Below are 13,741 nucleotides of genomic sequence, written 5' to 3'. Positions count from 1 at the left end.
TGGTGGCGGCCCAGTCACCCAGTACCATCCAAGAGGTCCAAAGAAGACCTTAAGATCATGACGGGGAGGGGGGGTCTAGTAGGGTATATCTAGATGCTGTTTTTATGGTTTAATATTTTAATGTTAATGGTTTTAAATTGTATTTATATGTTGATTGTTTCTATTGATTTTATGTTATGTTTTATTTGCTTTGTATAATGAGGCATTGAATTTTTGCCTAAATGTATGTTGTACGCCGCTCTGAGTCCCCTGTGGGGTGAGAAGAGCGGGATAGAAATGAAGTTAATAATAATAATAATAATAATAATAATAATAATAATAATAATAATAATAATAATAGAGAGCAGTGTTTCCAAACCTGGTGTCCTCCAGAGGTTTTGGAGTACAACTCCCATTTTTTCCCAGCCAGCATGACCATGATGGCTATACAGAGTTAACAGTAGACCGTACATTTTAGGATACAGCTTACTGAAATAATGAACTACAAAGCTTTGCACATTGTACTTCATTCTATTCTTAGAAACTCATAAAATCATTTCTCAGGATATAGAACACACACAATATTTCCTAAAAATTATCTCAGTTATCCCTTCAACGACTCTTCAAGGTATGTTTTGTTTAGTACTATTATTTCCATGCTGAAGATTAAGGCTAGGAAATAGTGGCTTGCAAAATCAATTTATTGAGTGTGTGGCTAAGGGCAAATTTGAACCTGGGACATACCAAACCATGTTAGATCACTTAGAAGACTTACCTAAATTCTAGGAGCATTATTTTCCGAATAGCAAACCTGAAATCAAAGACAAAGACAGATTAAATCTTGTCTGGTCTACATCAGTCTTCCATAATTTGTTCCCAAACATAAATGCTTTGATTCAATTTCTCATGCTGCAACACTATCATGTCATCTCATACAATTCAATGACTTAATTGTTGGGACATTTCCATTCTATAGACATAAGCTGGAGTGAAAAGCCTCAGGAATGAATTGCACCAAAACAGACATAAAGTTTTACAAATATGTGTGTTTATAAAAAAATATTTAGCATACACAGTAGCACAATCCCCGAGGGAGAGAATTGTATCACACTGACATTTCCAATCTACAAACCTACTTGAATTATAAATTATCTGCAGGAGGGCTTTCTCTCTGCCCCACCACCATCATAGACATGTTTGATGAGGACATAGGAGAGAACTTTCTCGCTGACTACTCCCAAGCTGTGGAGCATCCTATTATCTTTTTATTGTGTTTTACAGACTTCTGTAACCATGGAACCCATATCCACAGTTCATTTATCCATGTCTGAGAGGAAATTGTATGTCTAGGAATTTTCCAGGTACTCTAAACAATTTGATGGTATGCCTTGGAGTCTCTAGATGCTTTCAGATGAGGAACAGGGCTGTTCCAACTACTAGATTGGGCAGAAGCATGCAACCTAGATCCATCCGGGAAGGTACCACTCATAGAGTCTTACTGTATTTTAGATTCTGTTGTACAAAACAGAGAAATGACTGGAGAGGGGAGGACTCAGAAGGCATTTCCAAAGACATGCTACCACCTCCAACATCTACTGCTTGAGTAGATTGCCTCCATCTTCTTAGTCTTGTCATAGGGCCAGCTCTGTTCAGGTATGTTCCTCAGCGTAAAGTTCCCAGAGACACCCTCCAACCTAATATTTTACATTTGCAACCCAATTATAGTATCCCCTCCCTTCTGCCAGATGGTAATTTGGGTATGCATTTTGGAAATTGTTTAATGGACAAGACAGTTACTCTGGAATTTTTATCACACTAAGCAATTTCTACTACACATTACAATGATTATGGCCACAACACCATACAATTAAGTACTTCAGAGAATGCAGTTTAGGATTTCATTTTTCATGGAAACATTTGTTCAATAGAAATGTGTAATACAGTTAGGGTACATACTTTGATCTAACAATTTCTTTTCCATAGACATCTTCAATAACCTACAAAGAGAGAGAGAGAGAGCTTGTTTAGATAGGCACTAGGATGGCTGCTTTAGAGAGATTAATATATTTCCAATGATATGGAGGTGGGAGAAACATCAATAAAGTTGAAATTATTTACAGGGAAAGAACAAGAAAGGAGAGAAATATTTGAAAAGCCCTCTTTTAAAGCAATCTTCAAATTGTAATAGTTCTTTTCATATTTTTTCTGTATTTTAAATTGGTCTGACTGCATTTAATGGTAGTAATTATTCCTTTTTAAATAGTACTAAGTTTAATTCTATTTTAATTATTGTCTCTACGTTTTAAATTGTATATTGTACAGTTTTTGCCACTGTTCACTGTCTTGAGTCTTTTTCAGATAAAAAGTGGTATGTGATAATAACAGGTATGAATAATGATGATATACTTATAATGGAAAAAAGCACACCCAAAAATATTTAAAACTGTATTAAGACATCAAGAAAAGCTAGAATCAAATCAGTATTCTGATTTCTCTTAGAAGGAAAAATAATTTTAAAAGGATTCCCATTTCAAGCTTTTACAATTAAGTACTGAACAATATATTAAATTATTGAACAATATATTAAATTATTACCTTTGACTCAAATGGTAACTTTTTCTTGACATGTGGTGCCCAGTACTTATTTGCCAACTGTAATGAAAAAGGCCATGGCATTAAAATATGTGACTGCATTGACTTAATATTAAAATAAGCAAACAAAAACTCAAACAAGCTTTTACCATATTGTCAAAGTGCTCTAAATTGTCAAAGTGAATAAATACTACATCTGTTCTAGCTATTCAGTCTAGACCTTTGGTTCTCAACCTGTGGGTCCCCAGATGTTTTGGCTTTCAACTCTCAGAAATCCCAACAGCTGGTAAACTGGCAGGGATTTCTGGGAGTTGTAGGCCAAAACACCTGGAGACCCACAGGTTTACAGGCAGTTTACCAGCTGTTGGGATTTCTGAGAGTTGAAGGCCAAAACATTTGGGGACCCACAGGTTGAGAATCAAAGGTCTAGAGAGAAAGCTTGCATCTCTCCACTTTGAACATGTTTGCTTAAATAATATTATATCCCACCTTTTTTGCAACGAGCTTAAGACAGTGCATACTGCTCTCCACCAGTTTATCCTCACACCAACCCTGTGAGGTAGCCAATATGAGACTGAATGCCTGAAAGTCATGCAGTGTATGTAATGTCTGTGGGAATTTGAACCTGATTCTCCCCGTCTAAGGGGCCCCTGACGGCACAGTGTGTTAAAGCGCAGAGCTGCTGAACTTGCGGACCTAAAGGTGCCATGTTCAAATCCTGGGAGCGGAATGAGCGCCCGCTGTTAGCCCCAGCTCCTGCCAACCTAGCAGTTCGAAAACATGCAAATGTGAGTAAATCAATAGGTACCGCTCTGGCGGGAAGGTAACGGCACTCCATGCAGTCATGCCGGCCACATGACCTTGGAGGTGTCTACGGACAACGCCGGCTCTTCGGCTTAGAAATGGAGATGAGGTCCAACCCGCAGAGTCGGTCACGACAGGACTTAATGTCAGGGGAAAACCTTTACCTTCTCCCCGTCTAACACTTTGTGGACATTATGTCACAAGCTCCTTTGACATTTGGATGAAAGTGATCTCTCCTGTAAACACTAGAATTTTCAGAATAATAGGAAGGAAACTAAGCAAAAAATCAAATGAAGTACAATCCATTTTCTGACCTGGGCCTGCTATACCTTGGAATCTTTGAGCACAGGCCAACAATCTCTGTTCTAACCAATAAATAACACTGGCTCTTGGAGTTCAAGGATCTTTAGTTAAATAAGGCCAATATGATGTAGAGACTTGAGCACTGGACTCTGAATTTGGAAACTAGGGCTTAATCTAGGCATGGGCAAACTTTGTTTTTTCAGGTGTTTTGGACCTCAGCTCCCACAATTCCTAACAACTTGGCTGTAAGAAATTGTGGGAGTCAAAGTCCAAAAAACCTGGAGGGACGAAGCTTGCCCATACCTGGCTTAAATCCTTGCTTGGCCTTGGCATCCTACTGGGTGAGCCACTCACTCTTAGCTCAGAAAACCCCATTATAGGGTTTGCCTTAAGGCCCTTCTACACAGCCATCGTCTCACTCGTTCAGTCGTTTTCGACTCTTCGTGACCTCATGGACCAGTCCACGCCAGAGCTCCCTGTCGGCCATCACCGCCCCCAGTTCCTTCAAGGTCGAGCCCATCACTTCAAGGATACCGTCCATCCATCTCTCCCTTGGTCATCCTCTTCCTTTTTCCTTCCATTTTCCCCAGCATCATGATCTTCTCATATAACCCAGAATACCAAGGCTGATGATCCACAATATCCACATTGAACTGGGTGTCCACACTGCCATATAATCCAGTTCAATGTGGATTTCATACAGCTGTGTGGAAGGGGCCTTAGGCTCAGGCAGTATCTGAAAGTACACAACAATAACGAGGCCAAATGCTTTCTAAAGTGTTACATTTATTTATTTCTATCGTTTCTATCCCGCCCTTCTCACCCGAAGGGACTCAGGGCGGCTTACAAAAATGGCAGAATTCGGTGCCAATACACAACAATGCAAAAATACATGGTTTGCAAGCAGTTCAGAATGGGACATAAGCGAACTTCGGCCTTCCTGGTGTTTTGGACTTCAACTCCTACAATTCCTAACAGCCTACCGGCTGTTAGGAATCATGGGAGTTGCAGTCCAAAACACCCTGAGGGAAAGCCGATGTTTGCCCATGGCTGGTGTTAAGGCACCGCTAGAGAGGTCTCTCTGAAGGGCTTTCCCAGCTCGACGCCTCTTTCCTGAGGGCCAGGAGGTCACGCTCACCTGCGTCACGAACTCCGCGTTGATCTGGGAGACGGTGGGGGCCACGATCTTCTTGGGGGGAGGCAGAGGCGAGGCCGCAGGCGCGGGAAAAGCTCCCGCCACGGGGCCCACCGGAGCCGCCATCTTCCCTCCACGATTCTTTCGGACGGGACGCTTGGACCCGCCCCTTTCCCCTTTCGCCCAATAGCATCCTCCGCCTTGTCCGAAGCGGTCCCACGTACTTCCGGTTCCGTAGGTTTATGCTCCCCTCCTTCCTTCCTCCTTCCTTGTTGCCATGGTAGCGTCGACTGAAGCCTTGTTTCTTCAAATGCTTTAAGCGGTAGGCTGCTCTCTTCCTTGTATCTGAGGGTCCTTCCACACAGCGTTATATCCCAGAATATCAAGGAAAAAATCCCACAATATCTGCACTGAACTGGGTTACCTGAGTCCACACTCAGATAATGTGGGATTTTCTGCCTTGGTATTCTGGGATATAGGGCTGTGTGGAAGGGCCCTTAGTGTGCGAATTCTTTGCCATGGCCCTCTGCAGTGGAATCCTGGGAGCTATAGTTTTGCAAGGCCTTTAGCCTTCTATGTGGAAGAAAGTTGATGCTCCGCCAGACTACAAATCTCAGGATTGCATAGCCTCATGAGCCATGACTTCCATGGCCATGAATATGGCTGGTGCTTTAGCAAACTACAGCTCTCAGGATTCCATAGCATTGAGCTGTGGCAGTGCCAAACTGCATTAATTCTACTGTGTAGATGCACTCAATTCTACCAGAGCTTCTGCTATCCCTGTCTTTCTCTCAGGTTGCATCTACACTGTAGAATTAGTGCGGTTTGACACCACTTTAGCTGCCATGTCTCAGTGCTATGGAATCCTGAGAGTTGTCTGATGTGTTGTCGAAGGCTTTCATGGCACAGGGTTTTTGTGTGTTTTCCAGGCTATGTGGCCATGTTCCAGAAGTATTCTCGCCGGACGTTTTGCCCACATCTATGGCAGGCATCCTCAGAGGTTGTGAGGTATGGAGAAACTAAGCAAAGAAGGTTTATATATCTGTGGAAGTTCCTGTGTGGGGGGAAAGAAATCCACAAGCATGTGGACAATTTCAACAGAAAGGAAGAAACCATGAAAATGAACAAAATCTGGCCACCAGTAATAAAAAAAAACTCCAAAATCAGAACAGTAAATAAGGAGCAGCACTCTGAAAACAGAAGAATTCTAGGCATGTACCAATCAAGGGCAGCTAATGACTCTGAACAAAGGATCTCCCCAGGCCAGGATGTGAGGCTGGGAAGGCCATTTAATGCTAATCAAGGTGATTAATTACAGCATTCACACTGGCCTCCAACAGACAAAAGTTGTTTCCCCCCACTCAGGAACTTCCACAGATATATAAACCTTCCTTGCTTAGTTTCTCCATAACTCACAACCTCTGAGGATGCCTGTCATAGATGTGAGCGAAATGTCAGGAGAGAATACTTCTGGAACACGGCATTATAGCCCAGAAAACACACAACAACCCCGACAGTTGTCGTTTTACAAGGTCTCGCCAAGCTACAACTCTCAGAATTCCATAGCATTAAGTTGTGACAGTTAAATTGGTGTCAAACTGTGTTGAAGATAGCACCTTCTCAAGCCTCCTCAGTCTAATGTTTTGCCTGTTTATAATGTGTCAGTTTATTTCCTGAAGTGTATGTCTTCTTCGGTTTGCCGTTTTCTTAGCTCTGTATACTTAAAGCAATGGGAGGGGCTGCAGGCCATGTGACTGGTTCAGTGTTTGGAATGTTCAGTTTTAAAAGGATGACAGTTAGAAGACAGTTGAGGGTTGAGTCTGTTTGAGTACACAAGCCAGTGTTAGAAGTCAGTTGAGGCTTGAGTTCCTTGGAAGTAGACTTATTAAAGAGAGCTATACAAAGCAATATAGTTTTAAAGAGACCGTTAAAGACTATAAGTTAAGGATGCAAACTGAAATATTTTAAAGTTTAACCTGACAAGAAATGTATATTTAAATATATGAAGTTGTGAGTAAAAGAAACATGTTATTTTAAAGCAGCCTACTTGAATCTTTGTCTGCTGGGAGCATGGAATGAAAACCAGATACTTACATGCTCAGTGATCATCTATAACCCAATAAACTCAAGGAACACTCCTGAAACTGTGGTACCCAAATTCTGCTAATCCCCAATAGGGTGTGATCCTGACAGGTCATAATCCATTAGTATAACAAACTGCATTAATTCCATAGTGTATGTGTACCCTAAACTCTACCAGAGCTTCTGCTATCTCTTTCTTCCTCTCAGGGTGCATCTGCACTGTAGAATTAATGCAAACTACAACTCTCGGGATTCCATAGCGCTGAGCCATGGCAGTTAAAACATTTCTGATCATAGTTATTCATCCTGTATGAAACAATTTTGGTAATGCATTTTGATTGTAAAAAGTGATGGATATTCTGGATCCTCAGTATTGCCTTCCCTTTGAAATACGGGAGAGTCACTTGAACACATACATTGCACAATTGTGTAAACCACTATAAAATTTCTATCCCCATGCCTCCTTCCAATAAAAGAAGGGGACACGTTTCAAAAGTACCACAAAAATCATGGATCCTGTGAAACAATGCACCATCAAGGTGCAAAAACGGATCTTCACATAATCATATAATTTTAATATGGGACGCCTGAGAATTACTATTAAAGTTAGGCCTAACAGACTATGCTCAATACTATACCATACCATACCATAAACTGTATTGACTTAATATTAATATTGAAATACAGTCATTACAGGCAAATAAAGATAAACTTAATGTAACACATTTTGACTGTTTCACAAATTTAAAAAAAGTATTATTTTTTCATCCATGGACTCAACCATCTATGGCTTGAAAATATTGTTTGCAAATTCCAAAAAGCAAACCTTGATAAAGGACATCATTTTATTATACCGCTGTATATAATGGGATTTGTGTATCCCTAAGGCAAACCTAAGGGGTCCTGGAACCAAACCCCAGTGAATACCAAGGGCCCACAGTGTGACTGGAAACGTAGTTTTGATCTTTATAATCAGTATTAGTAATGGAATCTTTTAAGCTTCAAAGAATATAAAAGTTGCTGGTTTGGTCTATAAAGCAAGATGGTTTAGGCTCACTTTCGTGGAAATATAACTGGTTAGAACAGGCATGGGCAAACTACGGCCCTCCAGGTGTTTCAGATTTCAACTCCCACAATTCCTAACAGCTTACCAGAGTAGGAATTGTGGGAGTTGAAGTCCGAAGCAACTGGAGGGACGAAGTTTGCCTATGCCTGGTAGAAGCTGATTGTCCCTTAAAGCCCGAAAACAAAAAACTTGTTTCTTAACTAGTGGAAAAGGCTGTGATCACTGCTCCCCTCTTGTGGGCATTTGGTGTAGCAGCAATTTCTTTTTATAAGTTCTTTAGGAATATGTTTTTCCAGCTTCATGTTAGCCTAAAACTTAGATTCTAAATTAGACTCTCACTTCTAGATTCTTGAAATAAATTCACTAAATTAAAAATGAATTATATGAAGAAATCCCTCTGGTGTTTAAAGGCATGTCTTTAATGCTTTGCATTATAAAACAGTATCAAATATTGACAAATGCTGGCAAACTTTTTTTTTTTTTTGCAAAATTTAGAAAGAAACCCTTTTACGTCACAATGTTTTGAAGGGGGGGGGGGAAAGAAACTGAACTGAGTGCACAGGAAAGGATTTCTCAGGAATGGAAGTATCAGATAAGGAACTCAAACTGATCTACACTGCCATATAATGCAATAAGCATAGACCCATATAATGCAGTTCAGTACAGTTAAACTACATTATATGGGTCTTCATTGACCAGATAATGCAGTTCCTAACTTGAGTCCAGCCTGAATCCTCCTCTTTGACTCATTGAATGAATAGGAACATGATAAGTATTTCCTTATATGACGTAAGTTCTCTTGATTCTACTCTAGTTGAGACTAAGAATTGCATTAGGCGAAAGAGTTCTGTTCTTAAAACTACTTGGCTCCAGGTTGCATCTTGGGGGAAAAGCAAACAGGGAACCTTATATACACGGTTGTTGGTTGTTGCCATCAAGTCGACTTTGACTTATGGCAACCCTATGAATGAGCTCAGGCCCAGCGGAGGTCTTGAAAATGGAAAATTCAGGTCTGTGGCTTCCTTGATTCAGGGCATATCTACCCAAGCAATATAACCTGAGGCAGTTGAGAATAAGCCTCTTAGTGTCCACATGACCCACATGCCTTTTCCCACCCCCAACGCAGGATAAGGCTCAGCCCCATAATAGGCAAAGTTGAGGAATGCTCCAGAGATTCCCTGAAGCTACAGAGCAGCCCCACACTTTGGAGTAGTGTAAACAGTTGGGGATGATTCTGAATTGGAACTGGGTCTGCTGCTCACATGGACATCCCTCTTTACCTGGACTCTGCGCCATGGAGATTGGGGATGACCCTTACCTTGGCAATCCTGACACCAGAATGCCAAAGAGCATCTGGCCATCCCTGGGTTCTATTGCTGATGTTTACAAGGTGGCCCATGTGGCTCAGCAAGGGGAGGGGGATTGTCCCCTACTTCTCCTCTCCCCATGTTGTGAGTGCACTTGCAAACATCAACAAAGGAACCCAAGGATGGCCAGGAGGTTCTTTGGACCTCTGTGGCTGTCACAACAATAGTAACCGGACCACCATTATAAGGGTGGCCACCTGGCTGCTGCACTCTGTACTCCACATCAGCCTTGGGGTTTTCTACCTGTGTAGATATACAGTGTTCCCTCACTTATCGTGGGGGTTATGTTCCAGGACCACCCACGATAAGTGAAAATCTGCAAAGTTAGGGACACTATATTTGTGTTGTTTACAATCTCACTGGCAAGTAGCGGCTCTGTCCCCTCCTCGCCTCTCAAGCACGCGCATACGCGCTTGAGGCGAAAACAAAGCTGCTTCGGCATCCTTTTCTCTCCCTTCGGCTTTTCCTTCCTTCCTTCTTCTTAGGAAGGAAGTAGAAATAGGAGTTTAAAATATTATTTTATGATTTATGCTATTATTTTAGTGTTCATTAAAAAACCGCAAAACAGCTAATCCCCAAAATCAAAACGCGAAGTAGCGAGGGAACACTGTACCCTGAATCTACCCACCTGTAATGTGGTCTTCCTCTTTTTCTATAGTCTTCTATAGAAAACTAAGCATTAGCAATGCCTTAATAAGCATTGGAAGACTTTATTGCATAAAGGAGGCAAACCGGCATTGATGCAAGACTCCATCAAATAATGCGCCATGCACATCCTATTGTCAGTCTGCCTCCGTTCCATGATTAACCCTTACCCCGTTGAAAAGCAAAACAATATCTGACAATCCTGCAACATGCTCATGCCTTGCGCAATGGGCCTGTTCCACTTCTGTGCCATACTGAAGTTATGTCAAAGGGACGTGATTCTCCTTCTCTCCCCCTCCCTCTCGCTATTCCAGAGTTGTTTACAGTCATCTTTCTAAAAGTAACTGCTGCTAGACTAGCATAATTGCTTTAATTTTTTTTAAATTACAGAGCTGCAAAAGTGTAGAAAGGTGGGGGTTATGAGGTTATGCCAACCACAGGATCATGGATTGGCAAATAGGTGCAGTTGCGTGAATGGAGAGAAACATGATAACAAGGATGCTCATGCTAGTATCTACCTACTATTACTGTTTGTGTGGCTGCCATAGAATATCAACTTCTTTTTAAGAGTCCTGTGTTTTTATAATATGTCCAAAGTATGACAGTCTCAATTTAGTCATATTGGGTCTAAGGGAGAGTTCAGACCTGATTTGCTGTAATACCTATTTATTTGTTTCATTACATAAACTTCTTTTGAGTTTTTTTGTGTACATGTAAGCACATAGCACCTAGAAACATTTTTGTACTACCACTCTTAGAATCTTCTAACTGTTGTGACCTGCCATGACAGCTGTTTCCAAACTCTCCACATGCATTGAGAATGGAAGATAGGCACAGTAGCAGGTTAGATCCAGTGTAGTGGTTTGAGTGTTGGACTATGACTTGTGGATCCAAGAGTTCAAATCCGTGCTTGGCCATGAAAACCCAGGAGGCGATCCTAGTCAAGTGACATACTCTCAGCCCTAGAAAACCCTGTGATGGGATCACCATATGTTGGAAACACCTTGAAGACATGCATATCTCCTAATCACATGCATACCAGTACTTTGCAAGTGAACCAATTTTTATGTTAAGCATGTGAAACTATTGACTGACAATCTATATTCTTTTTTTTAGAAACTTCCATGGCTACACCAAGAAAAGATATATGAGTCTCATAGATGGACAGTACTTCTAATCATGCTGGAGCAATGCACCAGTCCCTGGATTAAGGGTGTATCTACCCATATAATTAATGCAGTTTTATACCACATTAACTGCCATAGCTCAATGCAATACATTCTGGGATTTGTAGTTTGGTTGGGCACCAGCACTCTAGCAGAGAAAACTAGAATTGCGTTTGATGGGGACGAGAGAGAGGGCCTTCTCGGCCGTGGCTCCCCAACTCTGGAACTCCCTCCCCAGGGAGATTAGGTTGGCTCCCTCTCTACCTTCCTTCAGGAAGCAACTGAAGACTTGGATGTTTCGGCAGGCCTTCGGAGATAGTCATTAATTAATCAGCCCAGTGGGTTTTTAATAATTTATCCTGTTTTTATTACGGTCTTACCATTTATGTGTTTTAAATGAAATTTTTATCTTGTATTGTTGTTTATATTGATATATTGTATTATTGTTTTATCTTTTTATATTGTGATTGTATTGTGTTGCTTATATTTTGTTCTTATGTTGTTTGGGCCACTGCCCCATGTAAGCCGCCCCGAGTCCCCGTGGGGAGATGGTGGCGGGATATAAATAAAGTTTTATTATTATTATTAACTACAACTTCCAGTATTCCATTGCATTAAATCACGGCAGTTAGTGAAATAATTTTACAGTGCTAAGGAGAAACTGAATAAAAAAGGAAATACCACTGCAGATCTTCTATGTAGTACTACCGTAGTAGATTTACTGTATGAACCTAGCTTTTGTAAAAGTTCTGATTTGGATGCTTCAGTGCTAGCACCTGTTTAGCTAGGCTGTTAGGAATTATGGGACTTGGAGGGCTGAAGTTTTCCCATGCCTAAGCTAGATCTCACACTCCTGCTTGCTCTTGGTCTTCCATTAAATTACTTGTCACACTCCAGTACCAATAGATATGTTACAGCACATTCATAGCTGTGGTCTCAAATAAACTTATCTGTATGTTGAAATGAAACTCCTTGCCAAATAGTTATTTCCATTTAAATCTCTAAAACCAAACATGAGTGTTTCCACAATTACCACACTGGTGCTAATCAACAGAACATCGCCTTTACAGATCCTGAAGTCACGAATTCACATAAATTAAACTAGTTACCAGTATGTGGGTGTTGTGCATGTTACTGGAATATCAGCAGAGCTTTATTTAATTGTAAAGACTGGGTATGTTTTATGTTTGCCTTTCAATCTCTTATGCTAGTTGGCTCAGTTTTTTGGATTCTGCCTTCTCAGATGAATGGGATTTGTCAAATATATTGGTGTGTGTTTTTTTAGATAGCAGAAGTTCTTTTCTTTGTTTATCTCATTAAACAGTAATGGTTGGCTGTACGTGATGCCTCAGTTTAGTAACAGATGCTTTCTGAAATATTCAGTACTTTAAAGGAAGCCTTCTGTGCTGTTCTGATTTGTGTATAAATATTTATTCAGGACAACTTCTGAAAAACATTTCACCCTTGATATTTGTATGTAAAATTCACACTTTGCTTTTTTGGGAATTTACCTTGGTCTAGATAGACTGCTGCAGGCCATGTTGTCAGATGAACTGGATACCTATTTGAAGCCCATTAGATAAGGGGATTAAAGATGGTCTGTGCTTAAACTTCATGTCAATTGAAGAGCTTATTTGAGGATAATGTCCAGCCTAGATTTTAAAAGACAAAACCAAGCCACATGTATGAATGCAGACAGGCAAACAAATCACCCAGCCATTGGTTGAAGATCGTGCTTTGCATTTATCTCACCTACACACAAAAGATAAAAATCAGGCTCAAGGAAACCCACGTTCTGTGCAAGTACAAAAAATATCCAGGGGAAAAGAACTCTAAAACATGAGGTGGGGGGCTCGGAAAACAGCACAACTAGAGGACTTCCAAAGCATTCCATCAAATTCCAAATCTTGCTCAGTGGTCACAGAATATTTACCAATTTAAAATGATAAGAGTATGTTTTTATAAGTCCATCCTATTTTCTGTGCTTATTTTTCATCCTGTATTCTCCACAACAGAAATATTATATTAGAAATGTAGCTGGAGGCAGAAATGAGAGCTTTGACTGAATAAGAATTCTGCCCTTTCCCCCACTGAAATTTTCATTCAGTTCCCAAATTTCTAGCATTGCAGAGAGTGAGAATGGGAAATAATTCACACCTAAAACTCTTCTATTTGCTTTGCTCAGATTCCCTAGGTCACATTGCCTTCCCCTTTTCTTTCTAAAGTACTGCATATTTCAATGCTCAGCTGTAGTTTTAAATGACAGCAATGCTTTGAGGACTAGAAGAACATTTAATTTGGAGGATGACAAAATTCTTACTTGGCACAGTCCTATTATCTCATTTTGCACACACATACCTGGTAGCTACATTCCTGTGCATGTACACACCCAACATGCTAGCATTTTTGTAGGACTTTATCACATAGACTTGCTATTCCACTGCAGTCGCATTATCATAAATACCAAGACGAGCACCTTCAATATTGCATCTCTCTTAAATCATTCAGTTGGATGATTTGACTATTCATAATCCCACAATCATATTTCTGCAAACCCTTATAACCCTACCTTGTCACACTGCCACTGTTTGTAATGTTTTTA

General features: G+C 40.6%; 1 protein-coding gene and 1 long non-coding RNA gene across 3 annotated transcripts in view; one reads left to right on the top strand and one right to left on the bottom strand.

Moving 5' to 3' along the window:
- aqr (aquarius intron-binding spliceosomal factor) overlaps positions 1-4,978 on the bottom strand; it is a 67,641-nt gene extending 62,663 nt beyond the window's left edge. For both annotated transcript variants that reach the window (XM_008103092.3, XM_003214489.4), the window contains exons 1-4: positions 4,817-4,978; positions 2,575-2,631; positions 1,936-1,976; positions 755-790 (exon numbers count right to left, since the gene is read on the bottom strand). In XM_008103092.3, the coding sequence (XP_008101299.1) occupies positions 755-790; positions 1,936-1,976; positions 2,575-2,631; positions 4,817-4,939 (257 nt within the window). In that variant the 5' untranslated portion in view covers positions 4,940-4,978. The remainder of the gene's footprint in view (positions 1-754; positions 791-1,935; positions 1,977-2,574; positions 2,632-4,816) is intronic.
- Positions 4,979-5,018: 40 nt separating this feature from the next.
- LOC134295476 (uncharacterized) lies at positions 5,019-12,107 on the top strand. Its single transcript, XR_010002069.1, has 2 exons — positions 5,019-5,135; positions 11,090-12,107. It is a non-coding gene; the product is annotated as an uncharacterized LOC134295476 (long non-coding RNA).
- The last annotated feature ends 1,634 nt before the right edge of the window (positions 12,108-13,741 follow it).

The sequence above is a fragment of the Anolis carolinensis genome, chromosome 1 (genome assembly GCF_035594765.1).
Source record: "Anolis carolinensis isolate JA03-04 chromosome 1, rAnoCar3.1.pri, whole genome shotgun sequence".
In the NCBI taxonomy this organism is placed as follows: Eukaryota; Metazoa; Chordata; class Lepidosauria; order Squamata; family Dactyloidae; genus Anolis; species Anolis carolinensis.
This window is presented reverse-complemented; position numbering and strand designations above follow the sequence as displayed.